Source organism: Phragmites australis, chromosome 9, assembly GCF_958298935.1.
Source record: "Phragmites australis chromosome 9, lpPhrAust1.1, whole genome shotgun sequence".
NCBI lineage: Eukaryota > Viridiplantae > Streptophyta > Magnoliopsida > Poales > Poaceae > Phragmites > Phragmites australis.
The window spans coordinates 19,604,838-19,630,721 of record NC_084929.1 but is presented as its reverse complement, the minus strand read 5'-3'; the positions used below and the strand labels follow the sequence as shown (position 1 = coordinate 19,630,721).

At 43.2% G+C, this 25,884-nt stretch overlaps 2 protein-coding genes across 2 annotated transcripts; one reads left to right on the top strand and one right to left on the bottom strand.

Annotated features, from left to right (window-relative positions):
• The first annotated feature begins 9,322 nt into the window (after positions 1–9,322).
• On the top strand, positions 9,323–11,395 carry LOC133929767 (probable xylan O-acetyltransferase 9). Its single transcript, XM_062376544.1, has 3 exons — positions 9,323–9,886; positions 10,010–10,802; positions 10,882–11,395. The coding sequence occupies exons 1-3, from the start codon at positions 9,643–9,645 to the stop codon at positions 11,225–11,227; spliced, it is 1,383 nt and encodes a 460-aa protein (XP_062232528.1). The 5' UTR covers positions 9,323–9,642; the 3' UTR covers positions 11,228–11,395.
• Positions 11,396–17,004: 5,609 nt separating this feature from the next.
• LOC133928740 (uncharacterized) lies at positions 17,005–18,294 on the bottom strand. Its single transcript, XM_062375200.1, has 4 exons — positions 18,133–18,294; positions 17,940–17,995; positions 17,612–17,840; positions 17,005–17,431 (listed from the first exon to the last, which is right to left on the bottom strand). The coding sequence occupies exons 1-4, from the start codon at positions 18,218–18,220 to the stop codon at positions 17,166–17,168; spliced, it is 639 nt and encodes a 212-aa protein (XP_062231184.1). The 5' UTR covers positions 18,221–18,294; the 3' UTR covers positions 17,005–17,165.
• Between the last annotated feature and the right edge of the window lie 7,590 nt (positions 18,295–25,884).

Genomic DNA, 25,884 nt, shown 5'->3' with positions numbered 1-25,884 from the left:
AGTCTGCAGTGCCGCCACCGGCCAATGGCTGGATCTACATGTCCGCGTGGCTTGTCATCGCCCTCTACCGGTGGAACCACCGGATATGGGCAGTGCGGTCAGGGGGAGCCACGCGGTCGACCGTCGTCTGGAGGATGGTGCCATAGTTGGGTGTGTCACACGACCAGTTGGGGGGCTATGACTTGGTTGATGTTCTTGCAGATTCGTTAGAGGTTGTTGAGTTCTTGCCGATAAGCGTACGTCTTGTAGAACTAAGGTGCTTGATTATGTTAGAGGTTGAGTTCTGGAGACTATGTGAGATGATTCGATTTGATTATGAGATATGTTTGTATGGATGAGATAAATCAATTTGAGCACAACGATGGTGGTGGCGGTAGGAGGACGATGGTGGCAGTGGCACGAGTGGCAGTCGAGCTGGCTCTCTTGAGCAAGCTCGTTTATTTTTTTTTGGGCTCGAGAACACATATCATTGCCGGTTGGAGGCATGAACCGGCACTGAAAATAACTTTCAGTGCTGGTTCTAGACCTGACACTGATAGTCACTAACTATCAGTGCAGAGTAAAGAGTGCCGGTTGAAAAACCGACAGCGGAGCTTTTTTTAAACCGGCACTGATATATAGTTCTGTAGTAGTGAGATATGATCTATAAGACCAAGTAATAAAAGATCACATACCAAGAATTCCTTTTTCGAGGAATAGTGACGTCCTAAGAGAAGTGAGTTAGAACACTTAAAACTAAGGGCTCCAAAAAAACTTCATAAGATAATTATGTATCATTTTCTATCTAAATGTGCTTTATATTTATCTAGTGTGTATACTTACCATTCAAAAAGATTTGCAACCTACTCTAGGAAGGTGAATTGCAAGTATGTAAATGCGAAAATGTAAATAAGGTAGAGAGAGCAAATTTGGCAAAAGATATTTTTATCCTGTGATATCGGTGACACGCAAGCCACCCCTAGTCTACGTTGGAGCTCCACAAAGAATATACTCCTGATCGCCAAGACTCTTCCGGTCATAGCTCTTGAGCTACCAAGCCACCAAGGCAAGACTTGAAGCACAATGAGCAACTAAGTCACCAAGGCGAGGTCTCACCACTAACCTCTCTTCCGGTTATTTGTACGTCGTCTTCACTTTAAATTTAGCCACCAAGGCAAGGGCTACCGCGTCCCCGTACACGCTTCTTGTCGCCGCTCCATACCAAGTCAAAGGGTCAATAAGCTTGAGCCACCAAGGCTCAAGGTGCCGGCGAGTCACCAAGACTCTAAGTCACTGGCGTACCTCTCGGTACAAGGTTGGATCACTCTTTGATCCACTCTCTAGGTTGCAGCATCCAGAAACACTTGTCTCTAGGCCTATAAGCACTAATCACTATATTCTCTGGACTCTAGCACCTTCAAATGACTGAGTGAAGGGGTATTTATAGTCTCAACCCTACGGACTAGTTGTTGCCCCAATGGCTCAAATTTTCTGTAAATACCGGATGATCCGATGTAAACAGATTGTACTCACCGGACCATCCAGCGTGTACATCATCCACAAACTAGCCGTTGGAAACCCACTCGACTCATTGTGAACACCGAAAGGTCCAACGTGATGTCCTAATATGAATGCCGGAACATCCGGTGTGCATCCGATGCCAACCGATCTATTTATATCCTCTCTGCAAAAAATAGTCTGGTGTGTTCATTTTGTGAATACCGGAACATCCAGTGTGTATTAGACTTTGCTGCAATTTTTTTTAATACCAAAGTATTTTCTTTGTGAATGTCGGAGCATTTTTACGAACGCCGGAGTATTTTCTTTGTGAACGCTGGAATATTCGGCGTGAATATTTTCAGTCGACTAGCAATTCGTATTTCAGGCATAACTTTCCACTCCAAACTATGATTTTAATGAACTTGGACTTTATGGAAAGATTGCGAAGAGCTATAAAAGATTGTACAGAAATCCATCCTGTTTGATCACATCAAAATTCATGGAACAAGTCCAATTTATTCATCTCTTTGTCTCGGCTTCGATAACTTCTCTTTTGTTGCATCAATGAGACATACTAAAGCATATACTTGACAAACATGTTAATCCAATTGACTATATTATCATTAATCACCAGAATCACATGCGTGCCCTAAGAGGGTCATGTTTGCTACAATCTCCTTTTTTTGGTGATTGATGACAACACAACCAAAGTAAGTGACAAATAATAAATGAAATCAATTTTAAAATGCATAAAATCTTATCACTTTGCTTGGATGCATGTTCTTATCACTTAGTCTCCCTTTAGTTGTGGCTCCCACTTTCTTCATCGCCACTATCTCCCTTGATCTATCCATACAAGAGTTCTTCATTTATCACCTTTGGCATCCCTAGCCATCTTGCTTCCTTACTTGTTCTCCTCTAGACATGTCATATTGCAACTTGTATTTTGCTTTGGTTATTAAAATTCTCCCTCTTTATCAACAATTTTCAAAAGGGCTATAAACACATGTTAAACTCAAGTGAAAACGTTAGAGCACATGAGAGAGAGCTTCATAAATTATGAACCAATAAAATGGTACCAATTGTATGGATTCAATTCAAAGATATGGTACCAATTGAGTTGAAATGAGCTATGTGGATACCATTTGAAATAAAAGCACATGAATCATAATTCATAAAAATCACATAATATAGTCTAAACTCTCCCTATATATGTGTATACATATGATAAAGGTGAAACAAATGCATAACTTAGATAATATGAAGAGATATGAAGTTTAAGCCATATTATGCATGGATGAAGCTTTAATGTACAAATGAATTGACAATGATACTAATTGACAAATAAGCATTGTATACCTTCGTGGACTTGTAAATTACTCTATGAGACTATTAAAGATGTCACTTGCAACATATGTTAATCTCAAAATCACAACCTACATGATATGCTCCCTCTAAATGAGTGCATATGAGTATTGAATACTTGTGAGAGATATGCACTTATCATTGATAATAACGAGGAATTTATCCTATAGATTGAACTCATGATACATAAATAATATCAATTGAAGAAATATGTCATATAAAGAGCCTATAACTAATAAACCATGTAGGTTGCTCATAGATTAGAGAGAAACACAAGCAACCTACTATAAGAAAAACCTACACTAGGTATTGCAGTAAATTAAAATATACATATGCAATCCTAGACACGGTAAAAGTATACATCGATTGAAAGGATTTTGCATTTAGTATGATTACATATTTTATCTTTAGATGGGGATTTAGGTATATGATGTTCATGATCAATATATCCAATGTTGTACACTTAGCTTCTTTGTTTGAATTTTCACTTCATCTTATGAGCCAAGTCTTCAAATTCCCAAGTCCACCCATGGACTTCAAGTCTTCTTTGGAAACCCAAATCGATTGGGGCTCCTTCATGTTGGTGATGAATTCCTTAGGCACCTAAATATGTAAGTTCGACCTCTGATCCTTTCTCCCAACCACATATGCAACCACATTGCCATTGTCCTTCTTCTTGATCTTGTAGTTGAGCTTGGCGTAGAGGTTGGATGTCTTGTTGGAGAGATTCATAGCCTTGTTATTCTCCTTGATCTCCTTCTTAATTTGCTTGTATTGGAAAGACTTGTGGCCTTCTTGATGGTATTTGAAGCATGTCACGGTGAACCCCTCTGCAAGCTTGTTCATCATACTATCAAGGTTATATTGAGGAGGTTGAACATGTCTTTTCCCATTTAATCTTGCCAAGTTCTTCTGTAGCTTCTCCACGTATTGCTTAAACTCATCATTTTGTTGTGCAATGAGGTAGTTAGGTGGTTCTACAATAATATTCTTAACATAAATCTCATTGCAAAGGGATGAGCTAGATAAATCAATCAAATCATCATAAGAAGTGAAATCATCTACCTTAGGATTAAAATTAAATAGAGAGATAGATTGCTTTAAAGGGACTTTAGTGTGAGATTCAACGCACTCAAATTTAGCATTAAGCGCTTCATGCTCATTATTTAGCAAATTGAATTTGCTCAATAATTGTTCATAATTAGAAATAAATATAGCATGAATGTCATTAAGTGTATTGAATTTCTTAAGTTTTTTTGATTTTTTATTTAAGGTTCTTTGTTTATCATAGATCAATTCAAGAAGTTCTTCATAAGAGGGAAATCCTCGTCAGATTCATCATCACTTATATCATTATCCATACATTTAGCCATAAAACACTTGTGAGATGGCTTGTGTGATGATTTGTGTGATGATGACCTTGAGAATGAGTTTTTTCTTGGAGAAGTGGATGGTGAGACTTTCATCACTTGAGCTTAACTCTTCATCTTCGCTCACCTATCTTCATATGCTTGCGAAAGCTTTGACTCTTCCCCTTGTCTCCCTCTTGATATGATCAATTGTGTTGATCAAGTCTTCAATCGAGATTGAATGATAAATCTTGATATTGATCCTCTTCATGTTCTTCTTTAATTTTGAGAAGAGCTTGGTGATCTTGAGATCAATTTCTTCATCATTTGATATGTTTTGATCATCTTCTTCATTGTTCTCTTCACCATCATCTTCGTTTGAGTTTGACTCTTGCTCTTGTCTCCTCATCCTTGTCTTTATATGTTGGCATTGATCTTGCTTGCTTGTGAGACGAAGGTTTTTGATGTCGGGTGAGGAAGAAACTTCCATCCCCATGTTCATGGTTATCTCATAGGTGGTGATCTTACCGGTTACTTGGCTTGGAGTCATCTTTTTGTGTCGTTGTTATCATAGATGATTGAGACTATCAACTTGTACTTTAAAAAAAGAGCTTAAAGTATTCTTCTCACCACTTGATCATCTTCAATTGGCATCGAATATAGCTCATTGATCTCATTAACAAGAATATTTAAATAAGAATACATATCATTAGCACTTTTATGGGGTAGTTATTTGATGCTATTGAGTTTAATAACTAGCACATGATATTTTTCATTGTGCACATTCTTTGTGCATTCATGTATTTCAATAAGACTATTCTAAATATCATGTGCATTGATGAGAGAATAAATATGATTAAATGTATCAATGCATAAAGATGATAAAAGGATACTCTTTGACAATACATCTAATTGTCTCTCCTTGTTGGTGACACGTGTTCTCTTCCCTTCTTCGGTGACTTTCAAAACATCTAAATATTTAGCTTGATAACAAGTCATTATAATTTTCCAACAAAAGAAATTAGTGTCGTCGAAAAGTGAAGCGCTATAAGTATTCATCCCAACTCCGGACGTCACAACTCTAGGCGGCTATACCTATGAAGAGCACGACGCTCTGATACTAATTGTTAGGAACAGTGACGTCCTAAGAGGGAGGTGAATTAGGACATTTAAAAACTAATGGCTCTAAAAAACTTCACAAGATAAATCTATATTAATTTCTATCTAATTGTTCTCTAAATTTATCTAGTGTGTCTACTCTATTTTTCAAAAAAATTTGCAACCTACTTTAGGAAGGTAAATTGTAAGTATGTAAATACGGAAATATAAATAAGGTAGAGAGAGCAAACTCAGCACAAAAGATTTTTATCTCGTAGTATCAATAACACACAAGCCACCCTTAGTCTATGTTGGAGCTTCACAAAGGATATTCTCCTGATCGCCAAGACTCTTCTGATCACGGCTCTTGAGCTACTAAGCCATCAAGGCAAGGCCTGGAGCATGATGAACAACAAAGCCACCAAAGCAAGATCTCACCACTATCTTCTCTTCCGGTCACTTGTACGTCATCTTCATTTGGAGTTTTAGCCACACTAAGTCAAGTGTCTCCATGTCCCCATATACGCTTCTTACCGCCGCTCCACACCAAGTCGGAGGGTCAACAAACTTGAGCCACTAAGGCTCAAAGTGTTGTCGAGTTACCAAGACTATAAGGCGGCGACGTACCTCTCGATACAAGGTTAAATCACTTATTAATTCACTCTCTAGGTTGTAGCACCTAGCAATACTTCTCTGTAGACCTACAAGCACTAATCACTCTCTAATCTTGTGCTTAATCATCTTGGATGATCACTTTTAGCACTTTGATGACTTAGATGTCTTCTCAAGTGTGTTTGAGCTTCTCTAGACTTCAACACTTTCAAACGACTGAGTAGAGGGGTATTTATAGTCTCAACCTTGTGGACTACGTGTTGCCCCAACGACTCAAATTTTCTGTAAATACCGGATGATCCGGTGTAAACAGATTATACTCATCGAACCATCTAACGGGTACATCATCCAAGACTACCTGTTGGAAACCCACTCGGACTCATTGTGAATGCCGAAAGATCCGGCGTGATGTTCTCATATGAACGCCGGAACATCCGGTATGCATTCCATGCCAACCGAGCCATTTGCATTCTCTGCAAAAAATAGTCTGGCGTGTTCATTTTGTGAATGCCAGAACATTTGTCGTGTATTAGAATTCATTGTAATTTTTTTTAACGTTGAAGTATTTTTCTTGTGAACGCCGGAGTTTTTTTGGGAACGCCGGAATATTTTCTTTGTGAACGCCGAAATATCTGGCGTGCATATTTTCAGCTAACTAGCAATTCATATTTCAGGCATAACTTTTCGTTTCGAACTTCGATTTTGATAAACTTAGATTCTATTGAAAGCTTTTGAAGAGCTCTACAAAATTGTACAGAAATCTATCCCATTTGATCATATTAAAATTCACAGAACAAGTTTAATTCATTCATCTCTTTATCCTGACTTCGGTGACTTCTTTTTTTTTGCATAAATGAGATCTACTAAATCATATATTTGACAAATATGTTAGTTTTATTGACTATATTATCATTAATTATCAAAATCACGTATAATCCGACCATGTTCACTACACTTTTCTATTTTGGACTTTTGGTAGAAAGAGGGGTGGCAATTATTTTATCACTCATCAGTAATTTGTATAGTCAAAAGAAACACAGAATGAAAGAATAGAAGAATGGTTATCTGATCACTTCTTTTTCTTCTCGAAGAGGCAGAAGAACTGCTTGTCATTCTAATAAGCAGAATTGAAACAGTCACATCAACACACAAGCCAACAAAAGGAAAGAAAGAAGAACATGACACACACACCGCCCACCCTGCTCCTAATGTACATGCGCGCCACAGACAAATTGAACACGACCCGGTTAACACGAAACTTGATCAAGGAAGTAGCGCACACAATCCTTTGGCCCCGGCTATGATCCACAGGCGACCATCGTCCGACGACGACGCACCCAACCAGCAGGTGTTGGGTTGTTTCATCCTCTTGATCACAGAGTGGGCAACGCTGTGGATGCGGGAGTCCTCGCCGGGCCAATCGCGGCCGTCCAACGACGATCGTGTATCGCTAGCCAGATGAAGTACTTGGACCGTGGCGAGGCACATGACTTCGAAAGGCGGCGCCACGGCTCGAATCCGACGCTGCCGATGAGGAAAGCCTGGCACGCCGATTTGGTAGAGAAGGTACGTGCCGGACGCCGATGCCGTCCAGGAGTGCACGTCGGCGATGTCCGGCTACAAGACAATCTCAGCCATGATGTCCCATACCTGAAGATATTCCATGAGCGCAGGGACAGATAGCTCGCCGGCCTTTGATGTCTCCGATCCATCGGCGCTGTTGCACCGCCTCATTTACAGTGCGCTGGTTGGCGGCCCGCCGGGGTCGATCATGGATTCCAGATCATGCGCATGCGCAAGGCCCAGCCGAGGGTCTCCAGATCATGGATTCCTAAGCCACCGGGCTCGATCGGCCGGCAAACCCGGCGCCAAGCAACGAGGCAGTGTCCACCATGGACACGATCGCTGCCCTTCCATGAGAAAGCCCTTCGCCGCTTTACAATCGCCTTGATGACCCATTTGGGGAGCTCCATTGCAATGAGCTGGTAGATTGGGATCGCCGCTAGCACCGCCTTCACCAAGGTTGCCCGGCCCGCCGGATGCATCAGCACTGCCTTCCAACTGGGCAGCTTGTCAGCCACCTTGTCGATCGCATCAGCGCCTCCTTGGTGACTTTCTTCACTAAAAGTGGGAGCCCGAGGCACTGACAAGGCAACTCCGTGATTGTGCATGGCATCGCGTAACGCGCCGCCTCGATCTCACTTTCACCGCACTGCATTGGAGTAGCTGAGCACTTTTGGATGTTTGTCTTGAGACCTGATACATTCCCGAAGAGCTGCAAAATCGCCATGGTCACCTCCAGATCACCGGCGACGGGCTTGAGGAACAGCACCACGTCCAGAATCCAGATCACCTCCTGTTTCAGTAAAAAAGAAATCACAGAGCAGTGGAAAAAAAAAACATTTGGACCTAATGACAAGAAAATAAGGTGTCAATTACTTTACTCATCGCTCATCAGTACATCGTACTTTCAGAAGAGAAAGACATGAAAGACAGAAAGAATGAAGGAAATAAAACTATCCGAGATCATTTCCGACCTTTTACAATGCTAAATTACAGACTCATGATAGATAATTTGCACACATAATCCTCAGCTAGCTGCTGATCATATTATGGATTTCCATCACACAATGAAGTTAGTTAGGTTTTTCGCTTTCCCTTGAAGAACAATACTGCAACCGGTAACTCCCATCAATGAACAATCAGTCTCTCATTGCCCCTAAGCCTCTCCTAAGTAACGTGAATTGGTGAAGTGTCAGTAGGGGAAAAATAATTATTTTGAAAGGGACAAGCAGATGCCATGGAGCCCTTTACTCCAACTGAATGCTCAGAGAACAACCGTTCTGACATGGCTAGCTTGCAGGCACATCCGCACATCTGATGGCCAATTATAATGTCCTTGTGGAATGGAATCATGTGATGGTTGTAGCACTTTCCAGTTCCCTTGGCTTGGAATCCAAGAGAAAAGATAGGTCAGTTAGCTTAACTGTCTTGTTAATCACCAACTACATTTGTTTGGCAAGCCTTGGTAGAGAATTAGTAGCATGGTTTAGCTAGGTTAGAGAAGATAAATCGGAAGATAATTTCTTGCTTTTTAGATACCCCCTTTTTTTTCTTGCATTTGGGTGGATCCATGGGATGAACTCCATTGCTTCGATCTCTTATATGCGAAGTACAAAATGACCGAAAATTAGCTCTTTTTCTTTCCTTCAATCAATTAATTGTTGAGAGAGAAAAATTGTCCTCCGGATACTTCACTGGTTGATTACTTTTGAATGGATGTCCTACTTGAAAAAAATGGGTATTGAACCACTGATCCCATACGTTCCACATCATGTCGGCATGCATGGAAGCTACATATAATGTACAGGCTCAGCAAGATCACTGACGAAACAGGCCAACAAACTTGACTTGATCTGCACGTGCGATCATGTCTATAAAAAATTCTATTTTTCGGCAGAGCCAACTGATTTTTCACTTTTGAGTTTCGATAACAATCCCTCTCCTATGCTGCAAACATCTTATCAGAACAAAAAATTGCAAATCACACACCGTACCTGCAGGCATTCCTGCACAAACAGTTTATAAGATTTCTTCAGATATATAGTGACAACACAACCTTTAAGAACACCGTGTAGGCAACTAGTAATCCAATCCAATCCAGCCTATATAATCCCACTATAATCGTCGCCACCAACACCATACTCACACTTGCAAGCGAAGTGACCAGTGATCAGAAATGAAGGCACCACTCCACTCCTCCCCTTCGTCATCCTCCTCGCCGGCCGCCTTGTGCTCGTCTGTCGCAAAGAAGGCGCGCTTTTCGCCATTGCTCCTGACGCTGGTGCTCTTCCTCCTCTTCTTCTCCTTCCTCTACGCCGAGGACCTCAAGGAGCTCCTCCGCCGGCAAGCCCAGGAAGCGTCACGCCTCATCATCAACAACAATAACATTGAGCATGAGCAATCGGTAGCACCACCACCAGGTAAGCATCAGAACTTTCAGAGTCTAGACCAGTTCCCGCCGGTGCACCGTACCTGCTTTCATCCGGTAACCGCCGGTTACGAGTTGTCACTAACGGAGCTGGATTGTGGTGACACATGACCAGAGGTGGCCCAGGAGAAGAAGAGGAACAAGTGGAAGGGGAGGCTGGCGTTCGCGCTGAATGACGACGAGGAGGACGAGGAGTGCGACGTGTTCTCAGGGACCTGGGTGCGTGACGAGGCGGCGCACCCGCTGTACCGCGAGGCGGACTGCCCCTACATCCCTCCGCAGCTCACCTGCCAGGCGCGGGGGCGGCCTGACACCGCGTACCAGCTCTGGCGCTGGCAGCCGCACGACTGTACCCTGCCGGCGTTCGACGCGAATCGGATGCTGGAGACGCTGCGCAACAAGCGGATGCTGTTCGTGGGCGACTCCCTGAACCGCGGGCAGTTCACGTCCATGGTGTGCCTGCTCCAGTCCGCCATCCCCGACGCCGCCGCCAGGTCGTTCGACATGTCGCCGGACCAGCAGCACACCGTGTTCACCGCCAGGGACTACAACGCGACGGTGGAGTTCTACTGGGCGCCGTTCCTGCTGCAGTCCAACTCGGACAACGCCGTCGTGCACAAGATCTCCGACCGCATGGTGCGGCGCGGCTCCATCGACCACCACGGCCGGCACTGGAGGGGCGCCGACGTCATCGTCTTCAACACTTACCTCTGGTGGTGCACTGGCCTGCGCTTCAGGGTCCTGCAGCGTGGCTCTCTCGACGACGTCGAGAAGGAGGAGACGGTGTGGGTGTCGACGGAGGAGGCGTACGGCATGGCGTTCCGGGACATGCTGCAGTGGGTCAGGGACAACATGGACTTCAACACCACCAGGGTCTTCTTCACCAGCATGTCGCCTACGCACGAGAAGTAAGCACACACGCACGTGCCTGGCTAATCTCTTACGCCATATCCGGTGACTCACGGCGTGCACCCCGCGCGTGTGCAGGAGCCAGGACTGGGGCGACGCGCCGGGCGGGAACTGCTACAACGAGACGGCGATGATCGAGGACGCCGGGTACTGGGGCTCGGACAGCCGGCGTAGCGTGATGCGGGTGATCCGGGAGATCCTGGACGGCGACGGCGCCGACGTGCCGCTTACGTTCCTCAACATAACGCAGCTGTCCATGTACCGCAAGGACGCGCACACCTCCGTGTACAAGAAGCAGTGGAGCCCGCCGACGGCGGAGCAGTTGGCGAACCCCAAGACCTACGCCGACTGCGTCCACTGGTGCCTCCCGGGCCTCCAGGACACATGGAACGAGTTCCTCTACGCCAAGCTCTTCTACCCTTAGCCGTCGATAGGCTGCTGTAAGCAAGTGAATGACCATGATTGAAGCTTGGCATGGTAAGATGCATGCAAGCGATCTGCAGCTAGAAGAGATCGAGAGAAAGAAGAAGAGCACAAATTTCTCGCTTGGTGGTAAACTCTGTTCTTGTTTATTTACTGTTGTTTTCGTCCATTGAAGTAACCCTGATATGTTGCCACAAAGAATCGGCAAACATCGGTCATTTATTTTTTCAAATTTGGAGGTTAACTCATGATCAAGATGAAATAGTTCGTGTCCAGCTGAAAAAAAGAAGTGCATGCAAATTAATCCTTGGTGGTTTCACTACTTAAAAAAAACTTAAAATGACAAGTCATAATCGTTATAGGTGATGGATGCCACGCTCGTCATCCTTAATGTGTCACTGATGACTAGTTATAAATAACGGGTAAGGATCTGTTATTAATAAGATCATTGGTGACAGGTCAAAATTTGACCCATCACCTATTAAGGTCATAACTGTAACCCATCACTTATTATAAATCATAAGTGACGGGTCACAGTTATGATCCAGTCGTTTATGATTGATTTACGTTTTTCGCGTTTTTCGGATAGAAAAAATCGAAAAAAAATATTTTTTTACCCAAGTCATCCCAACGCATGCCTATCACCACTGGCCATAGGTCATTTATATTTTTTCAACACTATTTTTTAGTCTTTGCGTCAAGCGAGAATCGAACCCGCCACCTCCCCTTGCGCGCGTGTTACCACCTCAGCTATCACGTGTTTATGATGGACATCGGATATTTTATCCTTCTATCTTCTTTGCCGAAGGTCATAAGTGACGGGTCACTGTTATGACCCGTCACTTATTAAGGTTATAGGTGCTGGGTCGTAATCTTGATCTGTCACTAATGACTGACTTTTTTATTTTACATATAAATTTGTGTTAATATTTACATATAAAATATGTATTAATATTTATATATAAAATTTGATAGGTGACTGCTTATAATTTACCTATAAAATTGTATTAATATTTTATGAATTTTTTAATATCTCATGCAAACGATCGCAATTTGATAGGTGCCCCGGAGTGCCTCTGGTAAAACACGTATAACTTTTACATACGAACTCTGATTTCGAATTTTTTTGACTCTATGAACATCTACAGAAAAAGTTACATCTGTTTCTACCCAATCATGTCGGGTTCGGTGAATTTTTCGAGGCCAAAAACGGCTTGGAAGATTGAGTTCTCGCCCCCAAAGTTTCTGCACCGTTTTCGAAACGCGCGTTTGTATCCATAGCCGCCACCTCTTACATCAAACTTGAGCAAAAATTATATATATTTTCTATTCTAATGCTGCTTAGGTGATAAAAAATAAGAAAAAATAAAAGAAAAATAAAAAATATTAGTGAACTAAGTATCTATGACTATTATCATTAGTGACGGGTCATAACATTACCCGTCACTGATGTTAAGTCATAAGTGACAGGTCACAATTTAATCTATCACTTATGAGTGTCCAAGATGACCCATCACTTATTACTTGTCATAAGTGACGGGTCATCTTACACCACTCATAAATGACAGGTCAAGTTGTGACTCATCACTTATGACTTGACATAAGTGACGGGTCATGTTACGATCCATCACTATGTCATGCTACGACCCGTCACTAATTTCGTGTCTCCTTTGTCTGTTTTTTATGTAGTATTTCTTGGTTATGGTGGTGGTGAACTGGTGATATGGTGGTCTTTCTTATGTGGTCGGGGTACTTTTTTCGAAAGCATGTCCACTTGCGAGGAATGCTAGATAGATCATAAATCGATTAATCAAACACGCTTCCTACGCTAAACGCGAGAAATTTTTCAGTCGATGGATGTGAATGTGTGGCTCTTCTACGGCGAGATTTTTCCGATGGGATTCTTCATCCCTAGGCTTAAAGAGAGGTCGTCGGAGGCAGGCCGGCCCGACGGTGGTGGTGGACGCATGGGCAGAGCGGCGAAGCAGCGGGGACCGAGGTGGAGACAAGAGGAGACGGTCACGATGGAGTGAGTGCAATGGGGGCGTTGAAGATGGATCCAGCAGTAGGGACGCCATCGGAGATGGTCGGAGGCGAGGGGAGGCCATCGTGCGAGAGAGAAATGTTGCATGAGAGAGAGAGGAGGCGAGAGGTTGAAGATTTGCACGACGTCGGATGCCGACCGAAGATCTGAGGACATCGACCGAAAGGAAACGGAAAAACAGTCATCTGACACATAGTCTGTCCCTTAATCAAATGGTATTCTTAGGAGTGTTCACAAAAATATTATTAGGTACAAGTTCACCAACACAGAGAGGAACCCCCCTCCCCCAAATATCCTATCCTATTATACAATTATTGATTCATCACAACGCACATGGTATAGCATCTGAACTTGGTCTTTCACAAACCCTCTCCATATGCTCCTTGATAAGTCTACCATTATTTTTGCAATGAAATTGTAGTTTAGTAGGTATGTTACATATGTATATTGAAAGTTGGGTCACATTATGCGTATTTGAACCCAAAACTGTGAGACAACCCACATCCATCCCTCCCCTCACCTCCCCCTCTCGTGTTGGGCCAGTCTAGTGCCCATATCCATGTTGCTCATGTTTGGCCTAGGTGGAAATGAATGGAAAGAGAGACAGATGTAGATCAGTTGACTCCCGACTCATCGTCTTGTCCAGCTGTCGTCCTCAGTCTCTCGCTCTCGCATCTCATCCCTCTAGCTCCCTTCTTTAGGCCTTTAGCTAGGGTTTCCTGCGCTGTCCATTGTCAGCCACCCACCGGCCAATGACTGATGTGATGATGCACGCCTCTCCTAACTCGCCTGGTCTGTGGGAGCATCAAAGGCAAGGCTGGAATGCGGTGAGGAGAATCCTGCTGTGGGGACAACCACGGAGAAGGCCACATCAACATCACTAAAGCCGGCCACAGTGACTAGGACCGACTCCAACGATGAGGAGGGAGATTCAGCCATCGCCTCACACGCAAAAAGGTGGGGAATCTACATCGCAGAAGCCTCGAGATCCATGACCTAGACCGTATCTACTCTCTTTGTACAATATTTCAGTAATCAGTAGTTCAACTATCAATTGGTTCATTGATTGATTGGTTGAGATGTGATGTATGTAGTTCATTCGTATTTGGTGCCATACAATTGGTCATTCAATAATTTTATGAAGCATATTTGCTTAATATGAGGCTCTCGGTCAGCCCAAAAGGATGAATGTTATTGATTTGAAATCTTTGTGGAGTGAGCCAAAAAGATTAAGGAACTATTTGTGTTGTATCCTTTGCTTTTATGGAGCTTTATTTTTTAAATAATTTTTTAGTTGCTCTGTACACCCAATTTGGAAATCCTGCACCCGCCACTGGCTGTAGACATGCGCAATACTGAAGAAAAGCACACGTTTTTTGGACAATTAGCCTTGGACCCAACACACATGTATGGTCAAAACATATATCATTCCTAACCAACCGAATCGCCCAACTAGTTGCTTCAAACCCAATTCTCGCGGCGGCCCAACTATGGAGGAGAGCAGGGCAGCCCAACGACGGCGACAGCCAACTATTGAAAATACTATGATCAGGGAGTTCTTTTTAGAATCGGCTAGTTTGGCTACAACTTGTATTTATACATAAACAAGTAGTCCAACTCTTTAAAGAAAAAGAGTACCGGTGAATTTGGAAGAGTGGATTGGGATTCAAATCATATTGATTTAGTATAAATTTGAATTAAACTCCAAGAGCAATCCTCTTCTTGAAGAAGAGCCCTAAATTATTATTCTCGCCACATAAGGGTGCATTTGGTTGGATGAGATAAGTCATCTCTGTTTTTTAGATGGGATAATACAATTTTCTGTTTAGTTGGAAGGATGTGACAAACTAATTTTCTGTTTGGTTGGATGAGTTAGAGTGGACACGATGAGTCAGATTTCTGTTTGGTTGAATGAGTGAAATGAGCTAATTTGGTTGTGATGACCTTTTGGTGAATCTACCCTTGGCTGCTCCAATTTTCCTCACTATCTAATATTGGTGGAGTAAAAGGCAAAGCTGCTGCTTGCAATCCTCCTCTTTGCTTCAATGGTAAAAATTGGTGATAGCTTATTCCGTTATATACAACATCTCTCTTTATAAAAAAAAACCTAATGAAAAATAAGAATGTCACATCTGCGTAGTGAAATATGTTGAGTGAAAATGAGGTACATACCAATTCTTATTTAGATAAAAGCTCAAATGCGCCAAGCGATTAGCCAGCTATATCCTTCTATGGTACAATTTATCGGCTTTAATACGTCATCCTGTCTTAACATAATACCTGCTCAGGATGCAAATTACATTCAAATTTACGAAATTACATTGGCACAGCCTACATAATCGGCACCCGATTGCAAATTGTGGCACCGACCCCAACTCAGGAGCTTTTGAATTGTGGAACTGCTGCCTCAAGACTTCCCCATTTCCAATCGATAACTAATCTGTTGCACGCAACCTAAAGATTGATGACTTGAAGAACCAAACAGGCTACAAGCAGCCTGTTCTGCTTCTGCACCACTCAAAGGCCTACATTTTGACCAAGAAATGGCTACCACACACGCCAGTCCTAACAGTGACGCGGAGCTCCAGCGGCTGTTCTCCGCGGCAGCAAGCTCTTGGCTGGCACCTGAACAGCAGCAACCAAAGCCAGGTAAGCGCCTCACAGGAGTTAGAGTGAACATGTGGCGGGCATTGCAGCGGGGGCAGAAACACACGCACACGAAACGCAGCGGAGCGTCCTCCTGCCCGCAAGGAGGGAAGCTGCACTGCGGCACGAGGCCATCCCCTCTCGTGGCGGCGAGGAGCGCAGCGCAGGGTGTGGCGACCGACGAGTTGTGGCGACGGTATGGATGGACTGGGTGAACACCAGGCAGTCCTCGCAGGTCGCCGCCGAGTACAGGCAGCGGTCGACGTTATCCACCGTCAGCTCGTAGATCGCCGCCGAGTACAGGCCGGCGGCGTGGACGCGGAGGCCGCGGCCAGGCGGGCCCGGGAACTGGAGGTCCGGATCTTGGAGTGTCCGAACTGGAGCCGCCGCGGGGGCAGGAGAGGGTTGGGTTTGGTGATTCCGAGGCAAATTCGCGGCGGAGGCGACGAGACGGCGGCGGCGGCCTCCATGGGCATTGGATTGTGTGGGCTCGGAGTGGAATGGGCGGAGTAGCAGGGGCGTGTGGCTTCTGGCGTCGCCGGAGGAGGGGCGCGGGCGGAGGAGGCGCGGAGCAAGCGGATGGCCTCGTCCGGGTAATTTGGGAGGATTTCATCCGGCATATGAGCGAATATTCGCTTTGGTCGGATGAACTCATCTGCTCTTATCCACTAACCAAACACTGAATTTAGCCTAAAATCCTAAACAGGATTATCCCATCCAAATTGTCCTTTCAACCAAATACATCCTAAATGTGTACCTTGTCATTTGGCATCATGTGGAACTAATAATTAAATGGTCTTCTCAAAATTAATATGGGTACTTGGTAGAGGTCGATCAGAGCAATCTACATTCAATCAAATAGTCAAAGATGATAGTAAATCCGTTCCGCAAATTGAACATTAAGGTCAGGTTCCACAAATTGAACCTAAGTGTGTGACTTTGAAGACTTTGACAGCTATTGCACGCAAAAGCATCCAGATTAGTCGCACAAAAATGATACCAACAGATTAGCCATGAAAAATACTTTGTACCTATCATTATATTTTCAATAATTTTGAGTTTTTGACTAACCTGTGTTCGGAGAGTACTGGTTAAAAGTGTGTACTATAGACGCGCCTATATTCGAAACGACGAGCAGAAAAGAACCGATACAGTAGCATATAGTACATGATAATCAACACCATCTAACTGTGGCCACCACTAGATAGGCCCCAAACATCGTCTAACAGCCTGGTCGTACAGGCTGAATTCAGAGTGCGAGGAGCAGCGCTGCAGAGACGACGAGCAGCAGCAGCATCTGCAGGAAGCCGGAGAGCCCTCCTAGCCTGCCCGCATCCCCGTAGCAGTACTCGTCGCCCCCCTCGCCCCAGCCGGCGCCGTGCTGGCCGTACGGCTGCTGGCTCCCCTCGCCGTAGTACCGGCCCGCGGCCGCCGGCTGCTCCTGCTCGTGGTCGCGGGGATGGTGGTAGTTGTACTCATCGACGCAGTCTTTGCGCTCCCGGATCTCAAAGGTTCCTGCGCGCGTCGGAAGAACCAGCCCGGCCAGCCAGTGTTGGTCAGATATACGCTCATCCAAGAGGTAAAGAGATAAGCCAAAGTGACAAATAAACCAAGCTACTTCTTGGTGGTGTGGTGGCAAAAAAAAGATCAATTGGCTCGCAGAGTGGCAGTAACGAGTATCTGTTCTCCAGCTACCTCTGTCGGGGCCGTCGCTGCATCCCGTGCCAAGCGCCTGCTTCACTGCCAGCACCGACGCGCCGTTGGAGAATCTGAAGCTCTCGGCGGCCACCTCCTCCACGCACTGCAGCGCCAGCTTCGTCTCCTCCAAGCACGGCCCGCCGCAGTACTCGTCGACGGACTTCTTCTGCACGTGGAACGCCCCCTTCGCGTTCAGCCTGAAGTCCTCCGCGCACTTGTCATAAATCTTCATATCATTGTGCCACGAACATGCATGAAAACAACATTGATTAATTATTACACTTTAGGAGATTAATTAATCATTTTTCTCTTGCTGGTGTCTTACAGTGGGGTCATCGAAGCAATGGCACGCTCTCTCAAACAATTCTACGACTGCTTTGTCTGCAAAAATGAGAGATGAGGTTTCAAACTTACTTCAGATTTCCAGGAAAGTTTCAGACGTACTTCAATCTCCAGCTGAACAATTTCAAATATGGAAATTCAGATAAGAAAAATAAAAACTACAATTACACACTCACCCGAGAAGCAGCATGGGATCAACAGGCAAATGGCAAGGGCTAAGGCTAACAAGCTGCCACTTCTTTGAGAGGGGCGAGACATTGTCATTGCTTAGCTAGATCGGAGGAGTTTAGAGCAGAGATGTTAAGGCTTGCTGCTGCCTCTAAATTACGCTGCGGTCGATCGGTTATATATGGCCATTTGAACATGCATGTTGATACTGAGAATATTAAGATTTATCAACCTAGTCCTACTCATACTCCAAAGGATGCCCAATTGTACACTCTTTGCTAAACTTTTCCAGAAGAATTGCTCATGCTCTAACTTTGAGCAATGTAATTTGCTCAACAGAAAAAATGTTGAGCATTGTTGCGCAAGTTATTAACTTTTGTGCAAAGTTCTACTTCAGAAAAAGAATTATTGCAAAATTAAAGATTATGGGACATCTGAGTGGACAAGTAATGTTGTTGCAAACTGTTTAATAGTGATGAGCTGTTATACCAGGAAGCTCTGAATCAGCTCCTTTGATGGGTTCCTAAGAAATTTTTAGCACAGACAATATTTAAATCCCCATTTTATTTTTGAATTAAAATTTAAATCCCCACTTTCTTTAGATGAAATTTGCAGATTTGGTTTTGGTCCATTGACACTCAACATATAGTTAGGTTTTCTATCAGATTTTGATGCACCGGAAGAAAATGAGAAGCGTGGTCCAAGGAAGTATTGCCTTCACTCAGGTCAAAACTGACATCTCTCTTGCTGCTAGGACTAGCTGAAATTTTCTTACCCAAATCTTTGTAGCTTCTAACGGGCTAGCAATCTGATTACCAAGTGCTCTGCCACAAGTTTCTTTGAACGATAATATTTGTTTGATAACCACCGCCCCTGAGGTGTATTTTTTAAACCAAGCTGACATGAGAACTGGCTATTGTCTTGATAAGAAGAAAAGCCCGACGGGCTAGGCTCCTCAGTTAATTAAGAGAAAACTAAGCTAAAACTTCAGTTTAATGGGTGAACAACCTAGCTAAACTAGGCCCATTGCATCCCAACAATGACTCAAAACCCCTGACCAACTACCTAGCTAAACTAGGTTGAAGATGGTCCACAACGCAGCATAGTAGATGAAAGCCGAAACAAAGCCGACAGCCACCTAAGAGTACGAGTAAGCCCCAAGTGACGTGTAACAACTCAGAGTCCAAACCGGCTTAGGCCCACTCACACATTGGGTGGACCACGAACTCACACCAACCCGCTTATACTTTTATCATCACTTTGCGTAAAAGGATTAACCTGGCGCTGGTGGTACGGACTCTAGTGGCCTTATAAGTTGGTTCCAATCTTGCTCAACTAGCAAGATAGTACTAAACATGTGCACTCATACACTCATAGGTCACTTATGGGCTCAATCTAAATTGGGCAAGATGTCACATGACGCCTCCAACGAGGGAACAATGCTAAAGACACAACTGTCACCCATTCCAAAAACCAGAAATGGGGTTTCACCCAGAGAGTCTCTTAGAATAGGAAGGGAACAACACAACATCGCCTCCAGGGAGGGAACAGTGCTCGAGGGTGTCACAAGCACTATCATCGAGAGGACACCAAAAAGGGCTTTCGCCTGGTGCTCTCACACCCACCAAGGTCGGGGGGGGGGGGGAAACACGGTCGAGGCACTAGCATAACTCAGTCACCAAAGACGCGCGGCCAACCACACAGTCGTCTACACCTCGAGCACGCATAGTCCAAAGGCACCGTTACTAATCCACTAATATGGGGGAAAGACAAATCTGACAAGGGGAGAAGCTCGTACGACGCTGGAGAGGCCTGAACGAGGTCGAGTCCTACGAGAAGAGGACATGATGTCAAAGCCTCCAATCTAACCAAAATGCCAGATCGCACCACCCATGGAGTTAACACCAACCCATCAACTCCTTGTGGGCCCGATCAGGAGAGATATCAATCTGGTAAGTGGGGGAGCTGAAGCAGCCCAGTGTGACCGGAGTAGCAGTGAGCACTGCACAAACCCAATCGGTAGGCCACCCCAGCAGAATTGCGCCTCAATCATTAGAAACCACCATCAGCAGTAAAACCACGCAGATAAGAAAAGGACCAATATGCCATTTCCATCAACTTGACCAACTCCAGCCTCAAGCTATCTAACGCACTGATGCTTCAATCTTAGAAATAGGCTAGACACTGCATAGGATCACCGTCGCATGAAGTTTGAGAAAGAAGAATAGAAGCAGGACGATGAAACACACACTACACCATAGTCAAAAGAAACCATGGTGAGCATACACTGCTAAACATTTGTCGGAGACTGGTCAAAGGAACTAACCAACATCATCTATGTAATGAGCCCATGAATCAATCTCAACATATAGTGACTTTATAGATGAATATCATTATAATATCACACTTAATCATCATTAAACATCTTGCAAAAGTGACCTTCAAGAGCTAAGATCCAAATAAAACTGCAACATAGCTACATATTCTCTAATCCTTCATGACATCTCCATAGGCATGATCGATGTACAATGCATCTTAGAATGATCCATCTTCAGCGAACTCTTCGATTTCTTCTCCAACTAAGTGTTTGGTGATAGCAAGAGTGAGCGCATGTCATACTTAGCAAGTTGTGAGGAAATAATATGCATATGAAGGCTTAATAACAATATGGAAATATTACTCTTTTGCATAAAATAGCATTTAAGTAAAATAACATTTGAAAAGCAATGATAACTAAGTAAATAGCTGTAAATAAATAACCACACCAAGATTCCAACCATATTGACTTAACCAACCTTTCAAGACCTCAACCAAGGTTCCCACCACCAAGGTTGAACAACACCTCAATCATAGTTTCCACCACCATGATTGACCAAACAAACCAAACCATCAAGTTCTAATCATACGAGGTTTTTTTGCCACTTGTAACGATGAGTACAGCTGATTAACCAAATTTACACTTTGGAGAGGTTTGTAGCATCTAGGCCCCTAGGTAAGTGGTAAGTGTTTCGGTGATTAATGACAATCATATCATCGTGACTAACAAGTGTGTTTTGAAGGGTATAAAATATTTTAGTTCACAATGATGATTCAATATTCTTGGTTCCTAAGTTGATTATATGGACGATTAAAGGACTTGTGTATCAAGATTAAAGATCTTCTAGTTCTAAGTATCACAAAGGAGATGAAGGACACTTAGAGTAGTATAGGTCTTTTTTCATAGTTTTTTCGACCGTTCTATAAAGAGGGGCTAATAGTAGTAGTTTGACCTAGTGAGTCTAGACTTGGTTTGATATACACTTGTGAACTTCTAGCACTAGGTAGCTCATAGAAGCCCTTGGTTGAGTCGTCAATAAGTTAGAGCTCAAAGAGGGTTGAATTGGATGAGCTCAACAACAAATATATATCACTGGATAGTCTAGTGACTTGAAAAGAATTCTCACCGGAGTTTTTCTTTTGGTTCAGAACAAAAGAGAACTTAGTGTACAGGATGATCCGGTGTCTAACTAGTGAAATCACTAGAAGCTTTTTTTCGGTGACACGTGTTCAAATATTTTTGAAGTGTTTCACCGGATGGTCTGGTGCTGGAGTGGTGAGTGAACTGGACTTTTCTCAGCAGAAGCAAAAATTCCAAGGGAAAATGAATTTGACCTCACCGGATTATATGGTGATGGAAAGAGGGGATCATCAGACTATTTCTTGCAGAGGCAAATTCCAAGTGCGGAAAAATGAAGCTCTACTCACAGTATAGTTTAGTTTTTATTTGTGCTCACCGAACAAATGCACCGGAGCAATGTTGTAGAGAGGTTCAGAAGAGACTTCACTCACCGGATGGCCCGGTGTAGGCAAAGATGACATCACCGGACTAATTCTTGCAGAGAGGTTTGCTACAAATGTTTTGGTCTGGTTCTTCTGATCGGATTGTCCGGTGTCACTTTAGTGGTCATCGGATGAGTACATCGGATGATCAACGACTAATAACAGCAGGCGCAGTTATCTCTGGAGTTTCTACTCATCGGATTGTCTAGTGTGAGTGAGATGGTACTCGCCGGATCATCCAATGTTAAAAAAAAAGTGGGTGGTTAGGCAATAATTAAATTTGGATCTCTAGCCTATAAATACCCCCTCACTTGGTTTTACACGTATCTCTTGCAACAAAGAGGAGTTCATACACTATTTGTATCATCAAGAAGCAAAGGAGAGCACTTGAGTTGATTTTTCATGTCCCTAATTGAAGGTTAAGGACTTTATTAGTGCTTCAAGAGTAGCGAGTGTGCATCTAGTTATAGTCTAGGCTTGATCTTTGTCAAGTGCAGCTATTGGCTTGTTACTCTTGGTGGTTGGCAACACCTAGGCGGTCTTTGGTGATCGAAGGTGTCTCGGTGAGCTCTTGGAGATCTTGTGTGAGCTCCAGGAAGAGCTATGTGCTTAGTTTGATGCACACCAATTCAGAGATGGAGAAGTGATAATTATGAGTAAGAACTTGAGACTTTGTGACTTAAGAGGGAGCGATATCCTTTGTGGATGCTCCAATGAGGACTAGGGGCTGCCAATTCCTCGATACCTTAGAAAAAAATCGTTGTTCGCTTGTCCATCTCCTTATTTTACCGTATTTATTTACATTCGAGTATTTTACTTCTTGCAATCTTTTCTTTTCGCATTTAGTTTGTGTTCTAGCTTACTTGTTTTTCGTGCTTCCGTCTAGTTTGATTGTGTGGTCGTATTTCAATTCATTTAGACTAAGGTTGCTATTTGTTCTAAATTTTGGTAGGAGTAAATTTTTAATAGCCCAATTCACCCCTCCTCTTGGGCCATTCGACTCTTTCTATTGGTAGACTTAAAATCCTACTAGAGCAATGGCTCTTGGGAATGGAAGTAGCGTGCCAAGGTTCAAAGGAAAGAATTTCTCCTATTGAAAAGTTTGTATGGCAAGCTATCTTAACGCTATTTCCTCCGAAGTTTGGCTAGCCGCTTTCATTGGGTTTGATCAACCATTTACTGAGTAACAAATTAGATGGAATGCTAAGGATAAAAATGCTATTTTTGAGGGAATTAGTGAAAAAGTGTTTTCTAGAGTAAGTAGCAAGGAATTAGCTCATGATAATTGAACCGGTCTTTGTGAAATTCGTGAGGGTTCTACAATAATCGGGAGCAAAGATATCATGTGCTAATGAACAACCTTAATCAATTTTAAATGCTTCCCAATGAGCTATGCAATGATATGTATTCTCGCATGAATAAGTTTGTTGAAGAAATCAATTCTCTTGCACTCACTTAGAAGTCTTAAGGAGACATTATTCGTAGGATCTTGATGGTGCTTCCTAAGCCACAATACAATATTGTCATATCTCTTCTTCATGAGAAAGACATCAATGACATGAACATCACCGATGCCTCAAGGCCAAAATGATTAATAAGAAAAAGAAGGTGAAGATTCCATCAACAAGTGAAAGCGATGAAGATGACAATGAATATGATGGCTCCGACACCGAGCTTTCTCTCCTCATGAGACGAACCACAAGGATGATATCCAAGTTGGGCAAGAAGGGCTACAACAATTAATGCACGTTTGTTCGATCTTCCGAAAGGTAATATGATAAGTCGATTGGTGGAGTTTCGACGTTGATGATCCAAAGGCTCCAAACAAAACAGATCGAGAACCCTCGCAACCACTACTCCATGGTTATAAATTGTACCAAGATGCGGTTATCCTCACCAAGAAGGTTTTTCCTACAAGCGAATTGAGAACACAAGCAAGAACAGGTAGATGCAATCTGAATATTACTAATTACCAATGAATTACTCGAGTTGGGGTTCCATAAACCGAACAAGCAGCAAAATTGTATAAAACAGATTAATCTAAGCAAAATCCAAGTCTAAACTATGATGGCTACTGTGTATATAGGGGGACGTGAGGAGGTTGATCTAGGGTTGTGCAACCATGGAAAGAGGCGTGCACAACCTGAATTCCGACCCTAACATGATTACAAGACCCAACTAGGTTCAAAACAATGGTGTATCACCATATTTTTTTTGACTCTAACTGAACTATATGGAATATTTAGTTGAGCTTTTATCCATTAGAGAGGGCTCGTTGTAAGCTTTACAGAATGTCCAAGATTTCCTAAAACGGACTTCGTATGAGTGAGTTATGCCCGTTTTATTGATGTGCTATCCTGGGACTCGATTACGACCACTACCACGACTTCGACCACTATCACGATCACGACTAGAGCTTAACTTCGAGTCTGAGTAGACTTGTCTTTTAAGGAATGACGTCCAGATAAGGTTGTGGAAGGTTGTGGTGCTTCTCTCATGTTTCTAAGCAATAAAACATCACAAAGATTCAGTAGCAATCCATCCAAGAAAGTATGAACAGCAAGGAACGAGTTCACCTGGTTGTTTAATTGTCTCGCACGTGCTCTTGTAATTGGACCTTGTATGATTTGAGGAATATTAGTAGTACTGATCGTATCTGAAGGAGCCATGGGCTCATCAACAATGATCCCAAGAAGAACAAATTTTGCTCCAAAAAATTTGACAAGTTCGGTGATAGAGACAAGAAGAAGTGCTACAATTGTTGTGAATACGGCCACATGTCATATGATTACCCTCATCCCGATAAGAGAAACAAAAATAAGAGCAAGAGAATAGATGAAAATGAGGATGAGGACAAGCACACGAGAAATTTTCAAGACAAGAAGAAGAATAAACTCTTCAATATGAAGGGTGGAGACCGCAATGCTTATATTGTTGGTGAATGGGTCTCCGACGAAAGCTCAAGTGAAGATTCAAGTGATGATGAAGACAAAGGCTTTGCAGGCCTCACCATCATCAATGATGATCTACTGCTACCTCCACCACCTATGTGCTTCATAGCAAAAGGTAATAATAAGGTGAAAAGTGAAGATGATGATCTTTCTCCTAATGATCTATCTAAGCTCATGAATAACTATGCTACCATCATCAAGAAGTAAAAAGTAGCTCTAGTAATGTGAGTTACTTTCTAAATACAATGATGTGCTTAAAAAACATGATAAAGTAGTTGTATCTAGCAAGTCTCTTGAAAAGAGCAATAAGAAGCGAAAACTTGAGCATGTTGACTTGAAACACAAATATCAAGAACTTGAGTTAGCTTATGATGCTATTGATCCTAGTATGAATGAATTGCCTACTATTGATGTTGTTAAGGTCAATGCATCTACCTCTTGTGATGATCTTTTTGATATCCCATGCTCTTGTTCATGTGATACTATATCATCTTCTAAGACTAACTATGCAAGGGAGCAAGAGCTTGTGAATGAGATTTTAAATCCCAATTTGTGTGTGGCCTAGTTGACTAAAGGGGAGTACAAGCACGAGAAAATCCTCATGAAGAATGCCATGTACTACAACAAGAGAGATCTTGGATGCTTCCCAAACCTGGTGGAGAACATCACTAAGTCACCGGATATCAAGAAATGCTTCACCAAGTAAGTTGGTTCATATTGCCAACATTGCGAGGTCACCGGCCACCACACAAGGGAGTGTCCAATTACTACTAAAACCCTTCCTACTTTGCCTCCCAAGTCCACTTTCAATGATCATCATTTCCTATTGTATAAGTTTGAAAGTGGAAAAGTCATGGCTAAATTCATTGGAACTCAAGCTAAAGGCAAGCATTCTAGGCAATTTTGGGTGCCTAAAGCTCTCGTGTCTCACAGAAAAGGTACCAAACTTGGTTGAGCACCTAAACAAAAGGCTTGATCCCTTGTGTGTAG

Excerpts from the sequence above, each read along its gene's own strand:
- LOC133929767 (XM_062376544.1), top strand. The coding sequence starts at position 9,643 with ATGAAGGCACCACTCCACTCCTCCCCTTCGTCATCCTCCTCGCCGGCC. Across the intron at positions 9,887-10,009 it reads ATCGGTAGCACCACCACCAG|AGGTGGCCCAGGAGAAGAAG; the intron begins GTAAGCATCAGA and ends ACACATGACCAG. Across the intron at positions 10,803-10,881 it reads ATGTCGCCTACGCACGAGAA|GAGCCAGGACTGGGGCGACG; the intron begins GTAAGCACACAC and ends GCGCGTGTGCAG.
- LOC133928740 (XM_062375200.1), bottom strand. The coding sequence starts at position 18,220 with ATGACAATGTCTCGCCCCTCTCAAAGAAGTGGCAGCTTGTTAGCCTTA. Across the intron at positions 17,841-17,939 it reads ATTGCTTCGATGACCCCACT|ATTTATGACAAGTGCGCGGA; the intron begins GTAAGACACCAG and ends AATGATATGAAG. Across the intron at positions 17,432-17,611 it reads CAGCGACGGCCCCGACAGAG|GAACCTTTGAGATCCGGGAG; the intron begins GTAGCTGGAGAA and ends CGACGCGCGCAG.